This window comes from Lissotriton vulgaris, chromosome 5, assembly GCF_964263255.1.
Source record: "Lissotriton vulgaris chromosome 5, aLisVul1.2, whole genome shotgun sequence".
NCBI lineage: Eukaryota > Metazoa > Chordata > Amphibia > Caudata > Salamandridae > Lissotriton > Lissotriton vulgaris.
Window position 1 is genome coordinate 1,606,093,776 of NC_141693.1, and position 20,237 is coordinate 1,606,114,012.

The window sequence follows — 20,237 nt, forward strand, 5'->3', positions numbered from 1 at the left end:
AGTCTGGGATTACATCTGAAAACCAGAACGTATTACCATTCTTTGTTTTTGTTAATAGATTCATTTCCGCTGACCTATTAAACTTTCCTGTAAATAGGAAATATTCTATTTACAAGTAGCTGTTCTGACTGCACTTGGAGCTTATTACTTGTCAATATGGCTGCTCACAAAGAGTCAAACTCTTAAATATAATAACGTGTTTATTCAACTGGAGGCTCTGGGATACCAGTGCTAAATGAATGAGCCTCACTGATTTTCCTTAGTGACCAGGGATTGCAATAGGACAGAAGAACAGACCTCATAAGTGAATATTGAGGAACAGGATGTTTGGAGGCGTGCCCTTCCTCCATTTTTCGCAAACAGAGTTGAGTCTGGCAATATAAAGTCGCAGCATAGTTCTTTATTTTTCATCAACAAGAAAACGCACTTCCCTCAATTTATTTCTGTACAAAAATAGTTAAAAGGCAAAAAATATCGGAAAGACCCAACCCAGTCCCTATTTCCCTCCCCTTCCTCCCCACAGAAACCCTTCTTTGGTTCGTGATGAAGAGTGTCTTCCCTGAAAAATAATCTGATTGTAGTCCTGAAGAAATCATGTAAACAATGGAATGTTTCACAGTTTCACCCCTTGAAGGGGTGTAGCCATTACTCCCTCACTAACAGAGCAAGCCGGCAGCAAAGACTTGCACCTTCTTCGTTCAGACACTCACATCTTCTTCACCCGTTCCTCCAGCGCGTCCAGCTCACTCACTACCTCACCAGGCAAGTCTTGGTTCACCTGCTCAGTCAGGTATTGCCTGACCTCGCCCACCTCCTGCTCCCAGAATCCCTTGGGAAGGGAGAAGAGCTCATTGGTATCAACTGGGGGCAGCCCTTGCAAGTCCAGGGCTCCTTCTGCTGGCACATAACCAATGGGTGTAACCCGGGCACTCGGGTCGCCATCCACACGACGGAAGATCCAGTCCAGGACTCGTGAGTTCTCCCCAAAGCCGGGCCAAAGGAAGTTGTTTTCGGAGTCCTTTCTGAACCAGTTGACGTGGAAGATCTTGGGAAGTTGGACAGATGGACGGTTCTGCATGCTCAGCCAGTGTGATAAGTAGTGCCCAAAGTTGTATCCAAAGAATGGTCGCATGGCGAAGGGGTCATGCATGATGACTTTCCCTGGGAGACAAGAAAGAAAGGAAGACTGTAAACAGCTGTATATTTTGGGTAGCATTTCCAACCCCTCATAGACACCATGCTGGGTGAGACTCACACAGTTCTTAGAGACTGGTTTTTGGGTTGTGGCTCTCACAGACTTCAACTAGGAAAAAGCTCTCAATGGCGCTACATCCGGTGTGTCTCTCTCTCAATGATAACATTGTGGCTTTGCTACCACATATCTCACAAACGCCATTCTGAGTAGGACCCTCGGAGACTCCTTAGAGGCGCGGTTACAAAGTTCTCATTAGACGTCATTGATTAATAAACAGTTTTACTAGCTTTCTATGTACCAATCAACAAGAGAAGAGAATGCCATGGGGCATGGAACAGGGACATCCCCCAAGTTGTGTGTATCAAGCACATCAGTCATATTTGTACAAAAGAGGGTTGAGGTAGGTTACGAAGTAAAGATGTTGACTGTAGTTGTAGCATTAAGTTGATTTATTAAGGGAAGTTACATTAAATAGCACCCCACCAGGAGCATGTTGGCATCAGCTCAGGTCTAGCCCTCCTGAGCTTCTCCACCTGGCTGGAGGGATCTACTGCACACTAGAATTCTATATCACCTCACAGACACCATAGACACAGAGCAGACATCAGATACACAGCATATAAAACTGGATACAACAAAGAACAACATAGCAAGAACAATTACCAAATTTAAAAACACAATGGAGTGCATCAGTTGGGGTGTGTCAATATTCTTTGTTTTCTACACTTTGCGGTGCTTCTGTGGGCAGCTTGGTGCCTCATATTGTTCTTTCAAGTCTTCTATCACCTGTCTAGCCCTGCTTACGTAGGCTTAGAGCTTCCGCCTCCCTCCTGTGCTAATCAGTCTCCCCTTTAACGTCTATAAAGTCTAGGGGCCAGATGTAGGTAAATCCCATTTACCGATTTTGAAATACCGAATTTTACCGATTCGGTATTTCAAAATCGGTAAATGGGATGTAGATACCAACATCTGGATTTTTTACCGATACCTTGAAATTCGGTATTTACCGATTCGGTAAATACCGAATCGGTATTTGCTATTGAATCCTATGGGCCTTGAAGCCCATAGGATTCAATTCAAATACCGATCCGGATTTACCGAATCGGTAAATACCGAATTTGTCAAGGGTGCAGGGGGTGTCACTTGGACACCCTCTAGCACCCCCAAAACGGGCATGTGTGCAATGTGGCACACAGACATGCCCTAAGGGCACGTCTGTCTGTCACATGGCACATGTGTACATGCACAGATGTGCATGTACACAGGAATCGGTATTTTACCATGGATTTGTATTCCATGGTAAAATACCGATTCTGAAAGCCATGTGCCAATGGAAAATTGGCTACCCACATTGCATTTTCGGTAATTTTACCGAATAGGTAAATATTACCGAATCGGTAAATTTACCGATTCGGTAATAATAACGATTCGGTAAAATTACCGAATATGTGCCCCTACATCTCCATAGCCCTTTACCGATCGGAAACGTCCGAAAATCGGTATTTTCGGCCGATTCCGATCGGTACAGGGCTACCTACATCTGGCCCTTGGTCCCTAAAAGCAAGGCAGCATCTGTTTAAATCCATTTAATCTAGAACGTATAGTAGCACAAGGGAGGGGGGGGGGCCTGAGGGTTGAGGACTGTTGGTGCCCTACTATGCGGACAGTACCTCCAGCACTGCATCCCAGAAGCCCCTAATGAAAGTTACCATAATCAATCAATCAATCAATCAGTGACACTTATAAGCGCGCTACATACCCGTGGGGTCTCAAGGCGCTGGGGGGGGGGGGAGCCGCTACTGCTCGAACAGCCAGGTCTTCAGCTTCTTCCTGAAGGAGAGGTGGTCTTGGGTCAGGCGCAGGTCGGTCGGGAGGGAGTTCCAGGTCTTGGCGGCCAGGTGGGAGAAGGACCTTCCTCCTGTAGTCGCTCTTCGGATGCGGGGGACGGCGGCGAGGGCGTGGTTGGCTGATCGGAGGTGGCGTTTGGGAGCGTAGAAGTTGACTCGGCTGTTGAGGTAGCTCGGGCCTTGGTCGTGTAGGGCTTTGTGTGCGTGGGTGAGGAGGCGGAAGGTGATTCTTTTGTTGACGGGGAGCCAGTGAAGGTCTCGCAGATGTCCGGAGATGTGGCTGGTTCGTGGGATGTCGAGGATGAGTCTGGCTGAGGCGTTCTGGATCCGCTGGAGTCTCTTCTGGAGCTTGGCGGTGGTCCCGGCGTAGAGGGCGTTGCCGTAGTCCAGTCGGCTGGTGACGAGGGCCTGGGTGACGGTCTTCCTGGTCTCGGTGGGGATCCACCAGAAGATCTTCCGTAGCATGCGTAGGATGTTGAAGCATGCCGAGGAGACGTTGTTGACTTGCCTGGTCATGGAGAGGGAGGAGTCCAGGATGAAGCCCAGGTTGCGTGCATGGTCTGTCGGTTTGGGTGCGGTGCCCAGGGCGGGAGGCCACCAGGAGTCGTCCCAGGCGGAGGGAGAGGAGCCCAGGATGAGGACCTCCGTCTTGTCCGAGTTCAGTTTCAGGCGGCTGGTCGTCATCCACTCGGCTACCTCTTTCATCCCTTCGTGCAGGTTGGCTCTGGCGGCGGCGGGGTCGTTGGTCAGGGAGAGGATCAGCTGGGTGTCGTCGGCGTAGGAGATTATGCTGAGGTTGTGTTTGCGTACGATGGCCGCGAGGGGGCTCATGTAGACGTTGAAGAGGGTGGGGCTCAGAGATGATCCTTGGGGGACGCCGCAGATGACTTCGGTGGCCTCTGACTTGTACGGTGGTAGGCGGACTCTCTGTGTTCTCCCGTCGAGGAAGGAGGTGATCCACTCCAGCGCCTTGTCCTGGATTCCGACGTTGCTGAGGCGCCGTACTAGGGTGCGGTGGCAGACCGTGTCGAATGCCGCGGAGAGGTCTAGGAGGATGAGGGCCGCTGTTTCTCCATTGTCCATCAGGGCTCGGATGTCGTCGGTGGCGGCGATGAGGGCGGTCTCGGTGCTGTGGTTGGCTCGGAAGCCGGACTGTGAGGGGTCGAGGGATCCGTTCGTCTCGAGGAAAGCGGCCATCTGCTTGTTGACGGTCTTCTCGATGACTTTGGCTGGAAACGGGAGGAGCGAGATGGGGCGGTAATTCTTGAGGTCGGTGGGGTCCGCTGTTGGTTTCTTGAGTAGGGCGCTGAGTTCGGCGTGTTTCCAGCTCTCGGGGAAGATGGTGGTGTCGAGGGATGTGTTGATGATGTCTCGCAGGTGGGGTGCGATGACAGCGTCGGCTTTGTTGAAGACGTGGTGAGGGCAGGGGTCGGTCGGTGATCCGGAGTGGATGGAGTTCATCGTGCGGATGGTGTCTTCGGTGCTGATCGGGGTCCAGGCGCGGAGGGTGGTGGTGGGGGGTGGTTGTTCGGTCATGGTGTGCGTTGGTTGGTTGTTGAAGCTGTTGTGTATGTCCGCGATCTTGTTGTGGAAGTATGAAGCCAGGGAGTTGCAGAGGTCTTGCGATGGGGTGATGTCGTTGTTTCCTGCGCTGGGGTTGGAAAGCTCTTTGACGATGTTGAAGAGTTCCTTGCAGTTGTGTGCGTTGTTGTCCAACCGGTCCTTGAATGCTGTTTTCTTGGCGGCGCGGATCAGCTGGTGGTGTTTCCGGTGTTACCCAAACATGTCGGGGGGGGGGGGTGGAGAGGGGAGGGGGGAGGGGGGGAAGGGGTCGGGAAATCTACCCATATTCCGGAGTCCTAGAGTCCTATTCGTTAGAAGTGTGTACGACATAAAGACTTAAATTGTACAAGCTTGATGATATGGCTATTGGTCTAGGGACCATCAGAGCAGTGTGCCACTTCACTGCATCCAAGGGACCAACGTCAGCATTCTATGCCTCCAATAGTACTGGGAAGGTGCCTGGCCCATGTATCACCATGCTTAAACATTCCCATTACCTTTTCATCTGTAAGTTCAGATATGGTGAGTTTCACTTCTAATGGGTGTAATTGGGGGAGCTCCTAGAGGATGATCCGGTAGAGTGTTAGTGCATGACGGAGCTGTCCTATGAAAGTTCAAACTCCTTCCGCAGGGCTGTGAAGGAATTTGTAGACTTACTTGTGACCACATTCCCCATTATAAAGATGTCAAGTGTATCCCAGCCCTGAAGCCTTCAACTTCTGCGACCCTATGTTGAAGTCTCCCAGCACGAGGTGGGGATTCTCTTGTTAACTTATTTGCCCATCCCAGGGCATGCAAAGAGTCTCTCCTTCTTACCAGTACTATCTTAGAGGCTGGCGGATCATCACTCTACTGATGCCAAACCTACCCAGCCCCCACAGATGTCATGTATAGGCGTTAATCCACTTATCACCCAAAGCTCCCCCAGAGTCCGATACGGCACCAAACATCCAGTCAGTAATGACCACTAGGTAAACCGCTTGGAAGTATGCCATAAAATCTGCCATGCCTGGATTCGCGTCAAAGACCGATTTACAATAACTGGTCAGTGCCAATATGGCAGCTTGATTGTTCCATATGAAGGATTTAACCAACAAGGTTAAACCCCCAATGTGACACCCCCCCCCCTCTACCCACTGGGGCGGCAGAAAGCTCCCTAGACACATGGAAAAAAATTGTCAAAAAAGAGAAGTGTTAGGACCGGCTTACCCAAGAAACAGGTCATGCCCCCTTCCCAGAAAGGGTCCAGCAGTCTTTCATCTACCCTGGGGGCAGATTAGGGGAGTTTATCCCCTGGAACCATTGGGGAGGGGGTGTGTGGGAGGGGAGGGGGTGTTACCAGCAATAAGACCTGTAAAAAATTGCAGTAGGGTAAATGGAAGGGGTGGATTGGGACAGCCTGCCCAAGCATCCTTATGTGCCCCCAACCTCCACAAGAGGCTCATGCCCCCTTCCCAGGGAACGATAGGAGAATTTGCCCCCAATCTTAACACAGGATGTGGCAGAAAGCACACGGATGCCAGGGATATTTCTTAAAGAAATAATGGGATGGGGGCTGCCTTGACATTATATAGTGCCAACATTCTTTCGGCCCGATGAGGACTAGACCATTCCCATGGCAAGCAACAGGAAATTGGCATTCTTTTGGCTGACGTATGGTCTTCACATATTGTCTCCACCTTCTGGAATTCTTAATGATGGCCAACCAATCTGGTTCTCTTCCTTACCTAGTTCAAAAAGTTAGAAATCTTGGCGTCATATTTGACACCAAACTGTGCTGTTCAGAGCAAATAAACCAAATCACCTCTTTCTGTTTTTTCCTGCTTAGGACTAACTCCTTGGGCGCGGCCGCGATTCTGCGCCTATGCGGGCGATTTAGAGAGTGGGCGGGTTCATGACGGCCCCCAGCCGTCATCAGCACACGCCCACCGTGATGCAAGACGGCCGGGGGCCATCATCAGCATGGAAGGGGTTAAAGAAGATCTTTCTGTTTATTCCTCTGGAACTACAAAAGACAGTCGTTGTGACACTTGTCATTACAAAGATTGACTACTGTAACGCTTTGTATATGGCCACCCAAAAGTGTGTGGTGAAAAGAAACTTCAATCTCTTCAAAACGCAGCTGACAGACTGGTGTTTTAAATTCATAAGACAGCCCCTACGTCTCGATCCTTGCAGAGCCTTCATAGGATCAGTCAGAGGTAGGATTGATCTTAAACCATAATGTACTGGTATACTTTCAGAAAACGTTTTCATGGCACTCACTGGGCCGGGTTCTTAGATCAAGCTCAGCTAGAAAGGGAACTGTGCCCAGAATAAATAAAGCAAGATGGGGAGGCAGGAGCTTCTCGTTTTGTGTTAGGTAACTCTGGAACGCTTTGCCTCTAAACTGTGTTTCAATCCAAACTGTTGCAATTTAGGAAACTGATAAAAACGTGGCTTTACTTAAAGAACCATAACTAAATTTATGTAGTTGTTCTGGTCTATGGTGGGTTTTCAGGGTTAAATGCTAGCGCTAAGACACCTTTGGGTAATTGCGCGCTGTATAAAACCTGAATACATTACAATTGAGCAAAATCCCAATTTTCTATCACTTGCCCTGCTGAATGGCTGCATTATTCAGACTCTTGGTCAGCCAACAACCAGGGAACCCTTCTGAATTCAAACATTCATTAAAACTAAACACTCAGTGGGGTCCAAGTTGGTATGACTTGCATGGCTTCCAATACGTTTTCTTACTCAGAACACCATGCAAACCCCAAACTTTGGCTAAAATCACACATTTTCTTTGAGGGAATCTTCCAGACTCACTTGTGTAGCTGGTCTAAGTGTCCATAACAGTTAAGGATCAAACCAGAGACCGTGCACTGTGCATGGCCCCTAGTTTGATCCATTCCCGTCACAAGTGCTAAATTTACCTGGGTGGCAGTTACGCTCGGTGCTAGTCTCAGCCACATAGTAGCACGGGATGCAAGGAAGACCTGGCCTAGATTCAGTCATGTGAGGAGGGCTAAAATGTGCTCCCATTTCAGATTATTAAAGTCTTCTCAAATTCTATCTGAAAGACTGCTATTGGCAATTTGAGCCTTCCTGCAACTAGCAGGGCATGGTTAAGGTGTTGTAAGTCATGATATGCATTGACTTGTGTGATATCACATGAATTATAGCTTCAACATTAGTGAAACGGTCGCAGCAGTTGACTGGATACTCAGATTTAGGCACCGACATTATGAACACCTCACTGGAGTCCTGGGGTAACTCTCCTGATTCCCTTACAGCTGTGTGCGTCATCAGCAGATGTGGTCCAGTATGCTGAAGTGTAATTTTACAAATTTTATGGAGAATCCATTAGTTTCCAGGGTTTTCTAGGACAACATTTGACCAATGGCGCCAGTCACCTTTTTCCTCAGTAATGGGGTAGTCAATAGGGTCGCTCGCCATGTCAGTGAGGCTCTTCAGTTACAGATCTGCTACGAAGGCCCTCATGGTCACACTATTTGAGAGCGCCCTCGGGCTATAATGTCCCAGCTAGAACTCAGTTCTCCGGTTGCTGCTGGGTCTTACTCTCTGCCCTTCCATATTTCTGATGTATAAGAGATAGTGTATATTTACCTTTTTTTGTACCTAGTCCAGAAGAATAAGTTTAGAGCTTTATCATCTTTGTCATAAAGCTGGCTTTAGGCAATAACCACATATTTTGGCCTCTTCTGTGAGAAGCTGTCGATACTACAATTTTCCACTCTCAATCTCAAGCAGGTGCATCTCAGTGACATTGCTTCTGTATAGTCACTCCATGTTGAGGAGTACAAACTCTGCCGCACAGATTTCCTCCTGCTGGACATGTTTGATGTTCAAGATGTAGTCTACAGCCCTGCCTCTCTCTACTGATTAAAATGCTTCCCATAATATTGCTGGGGAATCAATAGAACCTTTGTTAGGACAAGGGTTTTTATCAGTTTCTTTCTGTAGGGCCACCCTAAGACTAGTGTTGCTAAGACTAGTGTTTTTTTAAGCCACCAAGCATCAAGTCGTTACATGTTGATTGCTGAGCCTTGCCTCCCCCTAGTCTTTGGCCAACTGGGGTGTACTGTGGCTAAAAGGTCTACCTCGGTTATTATCTTAACCCCTCCCATGCTCGTGATGGAACCGTTCCGTCACGACACTCGGTTGGGCTGTGCTGGTGATGGAACGGTTCCGTCATGGCCCGCGCGCCGCACCTGCGCGGCGCAAATTCCGGGCCTGCGCTAACGTTCTCTATCGCGGGCGGGGCCGTGACGGAACCGTTCAGTCACAAGCACAGCTCGCCCGCGTGCCGTGACGGAGCGGTTCCGTCACGAGCACGGGACCGCCGCGCGGCCCCCCCACACCCCCACCCCCTTAGCACTGCGGCGGAATAGCCGCAGCAGTGAAAGGGGTTAAAATTCAATAATAAAAAACAAGTTAAGAAAGGGATCTATGCACTTATTAAAAATGGGTGTATTGTTGGTTGCGGGCAGGTCAGTGCTACACGCCCCACAAAGTCCTCTATTGGAGTCTAGTGTGCCATGTCCGTTATTAATGGCTTATGCGTTAACTATCAATCAATTGAAGTCTCCCCCACTGTGATCTCTGGAGGAGGCTTTTGTATCTACCTCAAAACATGAAAACCAACCATCTGAGATAGTACGCCACTGGCTCCAGGAAGACTTCGGGACAATTACCCTTCACACCCTCTGCCGAAGCCCAAAAACTTTAGACTGATGTGGCGGGCTTGTCCCGCTGCATTGTCTACTTAACCTTTTGAGAAGTTATGAACTTGTTGGCTTACACCTCCTTCACCACTACAAGTTTGGATACTCAGTCCTTTGCTTCATTGACTCTATTCACTGTATTCTTCGATCCTGGTGGAGGAGCCCCACACCCATGCCCACTTCCTTAATATTGATCTGTGGGGATGTGCAGGATGATTGGATCACCACAGAAAGAATTCCATGGAGGCTGATGAGTCAAAGTGGCTTGCACCTGCATTGCTGTGACACAGCCAAACCCTGGGTCAATTGGTGCTACTCCAGCTAACTTAGCAAATGCATCCATTTTACCTTGCTTCAGGATGAGGCTGAGTTTATCTTTAATCAAACAATCAGAAAGGGGGTGGGACAGGAATCGAATGGTTTCTTACCAGTCAGTGTAGTTTTGCAGGTTGGAGATCTGGATTCACTATGCTGTGCATTATTCTGCGGTCTAGAGGTTGGGTCCGGAATCGTAGTCTTTTCTTTCTTTTTTAAAAAAAAATTCATAGCCCAGGTGGGCATCGACGTCCCACCTTCTGGTGTACTTCCTGTGACGTCGGCATGCTTCCTGCAGAAGCTCCCACCTTAGGGCGCCATCTTCGGATTCTTTTTTTTTTGTTTTTGTGTTCTGTTCGTGAATCCTTGGCAATGTTTTCAAGTTCTGGGTGTGTTAGCCAGTAAATCTATTGTTGCTCCCTTTTTTCCTGGTAGAGTGGGCTTGTGCCCCCTCTATTAGTTCTTGACCTGCCTGCTTGTGGCATAATTGTATTGTTTGTGCGATCCATCGTGAAATGGTGCCCTTTGTTACTGGTCTACCCAGGAAACTGCTAGCGAATGACACAAATAACTTTTTGTTTTCCTGTGCTCTTTAGTTCTTTCCATGTAATGCATTACTGCCCTGCTAGCGCTCAGAGTTTGCAGTGCCCTCTCTGCGCTTGTGGATGGTTTCTGAAAGAAGCTTGGTATTTGTATTGTCTGGTTCATGTGAAACCTTGACACCACCTTTGGTATAAAGTGTGGGTCAGTTCTCATTACCACCAGATCATTGTGTATTTGAATGGAGGGTTCTTGCAGTGTTAGCGTTTGCAGTTCGCTTACCCTGCGTAGCGAGGTGATTGCCACTAGAAAGGCTGTCTTCATTGAGAGCATTTGTAGTGATGCCTTATGAAAGGGTTCGAAAGGTGCTCGGTTAGGACTAAATTAAGGTTCCATGCCGGTGGTGGCATCCTTTTGGGTGGTGCTATTCTTTTAGCCCCTTCCAGGAATCGTTTTACTACTTGTGATGTAAAGAAGCTCTTTCCTGTCTCTCCTCTTGTGTAGGCTATTATCGTGGCTAGGTGTACCATCAGCGAGGTGGAACTTAGGTTTAATTTGAGTAGGTGCATTAAATATTTTAGCACCGTTGATTCCCTTGTAATCTTCTTGTGCAGTTTCTCCTTGATACACCATTGTGTGAATCTTTTCCATTTTGCCACATAGCACCTCCGTGTGGTAGGCCTTCTTACCTCTCGTAGCACCCGCAGTGTGTTCTCCGGCAGTTTCAGAATTGAAAAACTCTAGGTCTTCAGGAGCCATGCCGCTAGGCAGAGGCTCTCTGGCTCTGGGTGGAGTACCTCTCCGATTTGCATGGAGAGTAAGTGCTTTCTTTTCCCGAATTTGTGAGGCGGTCCCTGCGCCATCTCCACTATTTGTGAAATCCATCACTGCCTGGCCCAATGTGGTGCCACCAGATTCAGCGTCATGTTGCTGGTTCTGCATTTGCTGAGTACCCTGTGCATCAGTGGTATCGGGGGAAAAGCGTAGGCAAATGTTTTTGACTAGCTTATCCATAGGGCATTCCCTTGTGATTGTTCCCCTGGTTGCCTGGATGCGAAGTATCGGCACTTTGCATTCTGGTGTGTTGCAAATAGGTCTATTGTCAGAGTCCCCCACTTCTTGAATAGCCTTTGGGTTTCTTGTGCATTGAGCTCCCACTCGTGGGATGCCGATGTCTGTCTGCTGAGCCAGTCTGCCTCCACGTTGTCCTTCCCTGGTAGGTGTATAGCTAGGAGGTCTATTTTGAGTGGGATGGCCCATCTCCATATGTCCTGCGCTAGGTTGGATAGTGCGACTGATTGTGTTTCTCCCCGTTTGTTGATGTAGAACATCGTTGTGGTGTTGTCGGTCTGTATCAACACTCTTTGCCCGTACACTTGTTTCGGGAAGGCTTTTAGGGCGAGGAACATGGTCTTTAGTTCCAGGTAGTTGATGTGCCTGATTGCATCTGCTGGTGTCCACAGGCCCCGCACCTTGAGTTGGTTCATGGGTGCTCCCCATCCCTTCTGGGATGTGTCTGTGGCGATGGTCACTGTTGGGTTTTGTGGTGTCAAAGGCTTCCCCTCGGTTATGTTCTCCTTGTTCCACCACGCTATCTCCTCTTGCACTGCATGCATTACAGCCACTAGATCTTCCCAACATCCTGTAGCTTGTGACTATTGTTGTTGCAGCCATTCCTGGAATGGTCTCATGTGTAGCCGTACATTGGGGACCAGGTGTATGCAGGATGCCATCATCCGCATGATATTGCTCGCTGTCCTCACTGTCAGAGCTCGGCCCTTCTGGTACTGACGTGTCTCCTTCAGCAGGGCAAGTGTTCTCTTGTCGCTGGGGAACACTTTGCTCTGTATGGTGTTGATCTGTGCGCCTAGGAAGATCTTCACTTGCTCTGGTTCAATTGAGGATTTCCCCCAGTGTATTGAGAATCCCAGTTCCGTTAGCGTTTTTGTGACCCGTTGTACATGTCCCTTGCATTATTTGTAGGAACTTGCTTTTAAGAGCCAGTCATCGAGGTAGGGGTATACATGGATCCCTTCCCTCCTGAGGTGCGCTGCCACGGCCGCGAGGCACTTGGTGAAGACCCTTGGTGCGGATTTTAGTCCGAAAGCCAGGGCAGTGAACTGGTAGTGTGCCTTGTTGATGGCAAATCTCAGTAGATGTTTGTGCTGTCTGTTCATGGGAATGTGTAGGTAGGCGTCCTTTAGGTCTATGGTGGACATAAAGTCTCCGTCCCTTCTCTGAGGAATGACTTCTTGAAGAGATGTCATCTTGAATTTTTGTGTTCTAATGTATTGGTTTAGGAACCGTAGGTCCAGGATGGGTCTTAGTGTTTCGTCCACCTTTGGTACGAGGAAGTAGTTAGAGTACACTTCCTTGTTTCTTTCTTTGAATGGTACTGTTTCTATGGCTTCTTTGTGGAGGAGTTCTTGAGCTTCCTCTGTGAGAAGAGCTAGTTCTTTTGCTGAGTGCATTTTTCTTTTCGGTTTCCTGTTTGGTGGTTTCTTTTCCAGTTCTATGCAGTATCCAATCTGTATGATGTTCAGTATCCATTTGTCTGTTGTTATTTTCTTCCATTCCTGGAAGAAGTGTTTTAGTCTGCCTCCTACTGGTGTTACATGTTCGTTGATCTTTTGTCCGTGTGACCCTTTTTTGCTGACTTTGGTGTGCCCCTCCCCTAGAGGTGTTGTGTGGGTGGGGACGGTTGGTGGTGTGGAGTCACTCTGAAGTGGGTTGCTGGCCCCCCTTCTTGTTTGCCCTCGTCCATTCGCCCTCCCGCGAAAGGACTGGCCCCAAGGCTGATATTGCCAGGATTGTTTTTGCTAGCCCTGCTGTGCTTGGTTGTCGCTCTGGTAGCCCTGATGGGATGTCTGATGTGACGTTCCCGGCTGGTTTCCCCCTCTTCCGTTTGGCCGCTGTGTCCGTGTGCCTCTCCTCATTCCTCTGAATTGCAAGGTCCCTATGGATGGACCTTGCAGTTTCATGTTCCTTTTTGAGTTGGGGGAGTTTCTCATCCACTGGTGCTCTGAACAGGGTTTCACCATTGAAGAGGGTGTTCAGGATGTTAATTTTGTACTTCCGGCTTTAAGCCTGATATTCTCAGCCAGGCATGCCTTCTCTCTGTGACCCCGATCATCATGGGCCTGCTTGACGTGTCGGCCGCATCCAGGGCTGATTTTAGGCATGAGTTGGCTACATTCTTGTCTTCTTCGACCAGGTGTGTTGCCCTCTGTTGGTATTGCTCAGGGAGGTGTTTGAGCAGCTGTCTGACCTCTTCCCAATGCTGGTACGTATACCTGTTGAGTAGGGCATTAGAGCTGGCAATGCGCCAGTGTACTGCTGCATTCCTCTCTATCTTCCTTCCAGTGAGGTCTATCCTCTTACTCTCCTTGTCAGGTGTTGGGCCTGAGTTAGTTGGAATGTTGGCCCTTTTTCTGGCTGTTGCTGCAATGATGTAGTCAGCTGTGACGGATCGCTGGATGTAGGGAAGATCCTTAAAGGAGTGTTTGTATTTCTTCTCTGTCTTGGGTGTGACAGACCTGCAGCTTGCTGGTTCTTTGCATGCCTCTCTCCCCTGGTCCAGGACACTTGGTAGTATGGGGATGAATTGACTCCAGGTTTGAGTGGGGAGAAGGGTCTCTAGGAGGAAGCAGGCTTTTGGTTTTTCTTCCTCCAGTTTCACTTCAATAAGCTGTTGCCGCGCTCCTGATGACCATGTTGTAGATCCCAATGTCATCTGGCGGCAAAGGCCTCGAAGGGTACGTCTCCAAGGCCTCTTTCGGCATCGAGGTCCTGCCAATCCAGGTCCCGCGCCGCCGAGGATGCGGAGTCCAAACTTGTGCACTGGTCTTCTTCGCCTTCCTCGAAATAGTATAGGCCCTCTTCCTCTTGGTGTTCCTGGGGCTCAGGAGTTTTCGGCGGCTCTTCGGCGTCAAACTCCTCCTCTTCCTCGACTTCGAAGAAAGTCGTCGCCGGCTTTGACAGGATGGTGAACCTCTTCATCCGATTGTCCAATTCTCTTTTCCTTTGCAGGAGGTTATCCATTTCGGCCTCGAGCCTTCTCTTTTTCCTTTCCATCTCGGCGGCCTGTTCGGCGTTGAGTGTGTCGGACGATCTCTTCGACGTAGACACCGACTTTGAAGAAGCCTTCGGGTTCTTTTCCTTCAGAGTCGAGTGCTCATTTTCTGGGGCGTGCTTCGACGACCTAGGCTTTTCGTGTGTCTTCGCCGCCTGGGAGTCCTTTTCGAAGGATCCGCGGGGCTGTTTGTCCTTGGATGCAGCTGCGGACGTCAACATTTTTGGTGCCAGTGCTCCTTTCGTGGACTTAAACTCTGTTTTTCGAGAGTGTGACTCAAGCTTTCGAGAGTCTGTCGGGGCTTTAGGGGTCGACGTCTCTCCTACCTCTTCTGTAGTTTTCTTATCGGTCTCTGTGACCGTGAAGTCATCTGGTCCCTCGGCGCGGTTGTCCTCTTCGTCACTGGAGAGGCCCAAGTCCCGAAGCGATGGAGGTTGGCCTTTTCCTTGCATGCTGTGGTTGGCTATCCTCTGCCTCTCTATAATCCTGAGAGTCTTCGGCGTGAAGACGGAGCAGGCGTTGCAATCCTTGCTTTCGTGGTCGACCAGCAGGCAGAGGTTGCAAACCGGGTGCTGGTCCTTCTGTGCGTACTTGTGGTGGCAATTGCGGCAGAATTTGAACGGGGTCTTGTCCATTCCTGCGCTCAGGGGGCCCCCTGTGTGCGCATTCTCCGTTGGACGTCGAAGTATTCGAAGTTCTCCTTCTTCGTCGTCCCGGCGGTCTTGTTCCTGGATGTATTCTCCAAACTTTTTTCGGTAGATTTCAGCTTTTTCCTTCTTCTTTTCTCCAAAAACTCTGGAACCTCTTAGTGACGATCCAGACCCAATGGCGGAAAAAAGAATCAGAAGATGGCGCTCAAAGGTGAGAGCTTCCGCAGGAAGCGTGCCGATGTCACAGGAAGAACACTAGAAGGTGGGACGTCGACGCCCACATGGGCTACGAAACAAAAAAAAAGGAAGAAAAGACTACGATTCTGGACCCAACCACTAGACTGCGGAATAATGCACAGCATAGTGAATCCAGAAAGATTCACGCTGCAAAAGTAAATCGATCCACCTTACATCTTGCCAGATACAATAACTAAACAACGCAGTGTAACTTTCCTTTCGGTGTAGTGTGGAAAGGTGTGTTCCACCTAAATTCATAGAGGCCTTACTTTTAGGCAGGAAGGACAATCAACAACTAAGAATGAATGCTTCATCCTCTGGTCCTGCTACTCTTTGAGCAAGTACCAACAGGCTTGAAGGATGGAGTTATTTTGTCAAAGACATCTCTGTATGGGTTGCCTAGGTGATATGTAGAAAGGTCTTGTAAGAAGTGATTTAAGATCACCTAGAGAAAAATAGTAGTTTATTTATAACTTTTTTGCTAGCTCCGGTAAGGTTAAAAAGTGGAGTCTGACTTGGTGTGATAAAGTAGTCTTCTCCTTATTGGGCAAGGAGTTTCTGCCTAGTGTTGCCTCTATAGGTCGGGGGCATTTGTTAGCTCAAGGGAGTAATATGCAAGCACCAATCAAAATCTTGACCTTAATCTAGATTCGTGTAAAGTTTTGAAAAATAGGGAAATAAAAGTGCACAAATGACAAACTACAGTGAGAAAGACAATAGAGAGCGGTTATCCTAAGCTGTTTGTTGCATCCCCTCTATAGAACAGTCTCCTGTAGGTCCCTCATCCAGAGACCTAGCTCCTGTCCAGTAATGGATGTAACTACTATGCAACTCTTACACATGTCATATTACATAAGGCCCAAACACCTACAGACCTCATCTTAAGTTAACTCTGCCCATCTGCCCCCACACAAGCTCTTTTAAAAAAAATGTTTAACTTAATACTGTGGTAAATGGACAGCGATCGGGTTAGAGTTCGCAGAAGCCATCCTGTATTTAGAGACTATTTTGTCCGTTTTGTGGAATCCATTTCGTATTTCTGTCAGCCATTTTGTTTGCCATGTGCTACCATGTGCTCTGTCCTACCTTTCTATTAACTGCTCTTGAAATCTGCCTAGTGACAAGCTATATTTAGCATCTTATGCTTCGCACATGCTCAGTTGAGCTAGCAGATGTCCATGCAGCTGCTGTTAGTCTGTAACTGTCAGGATGTGTTCACCAGAATTAGCAACTGTTAGCCCCTCCCACTTGTTGACTGTGCATTTTCTGTATGACCTTATATGTACCTAAAACCAGCATTTTGTACTTGTAACGCCTTCTTTTGAGCCCCTGTGTGGGTATAAAAGGGCCAAGCTCCTTCCAACCGAAGGTTGCTGTGTGAATGTAGTTCCACCTCATGAGGTTTAATAAATCTTCTATTTTCTATTCCAGTTTCTGTGCCAACTTCTATTCTATGGTCTGAGGACTCTGTGCAGAGAAGGGCGAACCCCTTGCACATGTAGGCATTGCTGAGGCTCACAACACAATATAAGGCAGACCCCACTTCTCACAGAGAAGACATAATGGACGAGGATCCTGCATCTCAGACCTCACTGGATAAGGTATCTGCCAAGTTACTTTCAGACCACAATGAGTGGGCTGGCATACTTCTAACATCAAAAGGCACTTCACACTTGGCATGGGCTTCATCCACTTCTCAAAGGCCCCATGTTGGGTGACTCTCCCCATTCTTCTGACCACACAAGTTGATGGAGACACTCCCACAACTGTCAAATGCAGATTGGGTTTGGCACATGCGCATGTCTTACCTTTATGTTCAGCAGCTGCTGTGGACTCTGATCGCATAGCGGCACCGACAAACACCCCATGACGCCAGCTGAAAGACTCGTACACCAAAGGCACTCCTAGAAGTGAAAGTTGGCAGAGGTCAGTGAGTTAGTAAGTGACCTTGAAGAGGTACCTCACAGCAAATCTCGAAGCTACTGCTCCACAATATAAATGTCACTATCAGCTATGCTGTGCTTCATAACTAGGCTGAATTGAGTTTGAAGCAGGTGCATAACAAGATGAAGAGCAGTTGAATGTTTCCCAGATGCTCAAATAGTGCCCCAGGTTTTCTACCCCATTTGTTTTGACTATTTAAGGTATTTCCAAAAGCAAGATTCAACAGGTCCTGGGGCTACAGGCTGGCCTTCCTTGAGATGCACAGGGATAATTTTAAGCATCAAGGTAAGGGGACCCACAACATGGCTTGGAATACAAATAATGGAAAGATGACTTCTGCAGTTTAGAAGAAGAGCTCATAACCGGATTCGTGTGCGAGGAGACAAGGGAGGCCATGTTAAATAAGTTGTGCGCCTCAAGCTAACCAGATCACCACAAATCCCATTTACAAAACCATAATTGGAAGATCGTGGGAAAAGAGATGGGGGTGGGGCTTGCATGTGGGTTAGTAAAGGTCCACCCCACATGGGTATTCACCGAGTGGAAAAGTTACTGGCAGTAAAAAGCCAAGTATTGGAAGTGCCAAGTGATAAGAAAGGCTATGAGCAGTAAATACCTGCCCCCAATGGAGCTATGTTTGGGTGAATGGCTGTGGATATTAAATACCCACCCTTGCGCAGTAATAATTGTGGTGAATGCCTGCAGGTAATAAATGTCCATCCCTGGGTGGTAACAATGGAGCTGAAAACCTATGGGCTGTGCATTCTAATCCCCGAGGATGTAATGATGGGGATATAAATGATGGGAAAAGCTACAGGCAGAATATACCCTCCAAGATTTTAATAGACATTTAAAAAACGCCATGCCCACACATTTTATTGAAGAATAGCAAGCACTGAAAAGAAACAGTGGAGGTGGAAACTATTTTCAATAAATACCCACTATGGAAGATCGTAATGGAGGTGAAGACCGTGGAGCAGTAAATCCCAAGGCCTGGGGTATAAAACTGGAGGTGAGAGTTTACAGGCAGTGAAGCCTCAGGACTAGAGTATAAACGAGGAAAAAGGAAAAAAGGCTAAGATCAATAAAATAATAACATTCCAAGCCTGGTGTTAGCAATGGTGGCTTTATATTCCTCATCAACTTTTATCTGTTTGAGTTATCAACGTTGGTGAATGCCTATGGGCACCATGCGTATATTAAACAAGATGGAAAAACCCTATGAAATGTACTATTTCTCTGATAAAGATCACCCCTACCTCCTCCACACCACTGCTCCATCCACTTTCATCAGCAGCTGCTGGCATGACTCGCCCCACTCCCTCATGTATACCACTGGCTGGACTTACCTTTGGGCCTCCGGCCCCCAAAGATGATTGCTTCGATGGGCACCCCTTCCCGCGACTCCCAGGCCTCATCCATGATAGGGCATTGCCCGGCAGGAGCACAGAAACGGGAGTTTGGGTGGGCACATGGATCCTTGTCACCTGGAAAATAGGAGGGAACAGATTGAGGGTAAATATAAATAAACAAAAATGTATAAAAAAGGGGGGGTAGAAGACATTAAGCATCTCTGAGACTATGGGACTCGTCCTTGCAACTAGAATGGTCACCATGACCTAAAATGGAACACACGTCCCTTCTTTCCCTTCATTATCCTCTTAGAAACTGTAGTGGCTATCTGGTTTCTGGTATCATTACTATCACAGGGTTTAATCCCTCCCTCGGCTGTGCAGAGGTCCTCCATGCCTCACAAATCTACCTCTGACCCTCACAGTTCAGCACCCCAAGCTTCACAAATCTCAGCACCCAAGTATACATCTGGCCCAGGCGTCCTGGTGGACATAGGCCCCAATGAGATCCGTCTATCTCTTTTCAGAAAATTGCATCAAGTCTCACACATCCTACTTGCCAGCCGCCAGTAGGCTTCTCCCTCTCATCCTGAGCATAGCAAAGCAAGTCCAGCCAGAAGTACGTATGCCACTGAAAGTCACAGCACTTAAGTGAAGCGCACAAAAAATGTTGTTTTCTGTATGATAACTGCTACAAGGATAATTAGTGTTTGAGATTTGATGTTTAATGTTTGGGGATTTTTATATAGCGCTCTGTCACTCCAGGGAGCATCCTGGCGCTTTGACTTCATAGCTGATAGATTATCAGATGTTTTATCTGAGTTCAAGTTGTTGTGTACAGTTAGACCAGAGTTTTGCACTTTGATTCTGCCAATCCGTAGATCCAGGTTTTTAAGGCTTTTTTGAAGATCTGTTCTGATGTGATTAGGCGGAGGTGCGTGGGGAGTGTGTTCCAGGCTTTGGCTCCAAGAACTGCCAGTGATTTTCCGCCCTTAGTGGTAAGTCTAAACTTGGGGACAGTCATCAAATTAGCCGTGGCTGACCTAAGTTCTCTAGTGGGATGATATCTGTGAAATTTGTTGGACAGATATTTTGGGCCACGCTTGTGAAAACATCTAAATGTAATCACAAGGATTTTAAATAATATACGCTTCTGGATGGGAAGCCAATGCAACTTGTCCAGGGCGGCTGACGCTGATTATTTTCTTGGCCACCTTAAGACCAGCCGCGCCGCCGCGTTTTGAATCATCTGTCATTTATGCAGGGTGGATTTTGCCACCCCTTCATACAGACTATTACAGTAGTCAATTCTTGATGTAATTAAAGCAATTGCTACTGTTCGGCGGGCAGACAGCGGCAGGTAATCAAAGAATTTGCGTAAGCCTTTTATGATGTTAAAACAGACGGCCGCTACTTCTTTAGATTGTTGTTTAAAGGAAAGCATGTTGTCGAATTTTATGCCCAGGTTACGAGTTGCGTTGATGGTATTTGAGGGAGCTTCCGCATCAGATGGCCAGCAGGTGTATGGAGAGAAGAGATTGTTTTTCCCAAATGGTAGGATCTCTGTTTTAGCAGAGTTGCATTTAAGGTGGTTATCAAGATTTAACTTTAAACTTGGTCGGAGCTTTACAGCTTTATTACCTACATGCTGTAAAAATGTTTTTGATACTAAATCAACGTTTACAAATTAACAGCCACTTTACTTTTGATATAGGTGGAGATGCATCACTCAGTAAAGACTATTAGGGAAACCTGAAACAAAAAATGATGTTAAGTCTTAGAAGCAGGTGGG

The 20,237-nt window shown here is 47.9% G+C and overlaps 1 protein-coding gene across 1 annotated transcript in view; it reads right to left on the bottom strand.

Annotated features, from left to right (window-relative positions):
• Nucleotides 1–385: 385 nt before the first annotated feature.
• The window catches only part of PCK2 (phosphoenolpyruvate carboxykinase 2, mitochondrial), a 54,968-nt gene continuing 35,116 nt past the window's right edge, over nucleotides 386–20,237 (bottom strand). The window contains exons 8-10 of the mRNA XM_086923755.1: nucleotides 18,443–18,580; nucleotides 16,958–17,053; nucleotides 386–1,161 (exon numbers count right to left, since the gene is read on the bottom strand). Coding sequence (XP_086779881.1) covers nucleotides 707–1,161; nucleotides 16,958–17,053; nucleotides 18,443–18,580 — 689 coding nt within the window. The 3' untranslated portion in view covers nucleotides 386–706. The remainder of the gene's footprint in view (nucleotides 1,162–16,957; nucleotides 17,054–18,442; nucleotides 18,581–20,237) is intronic.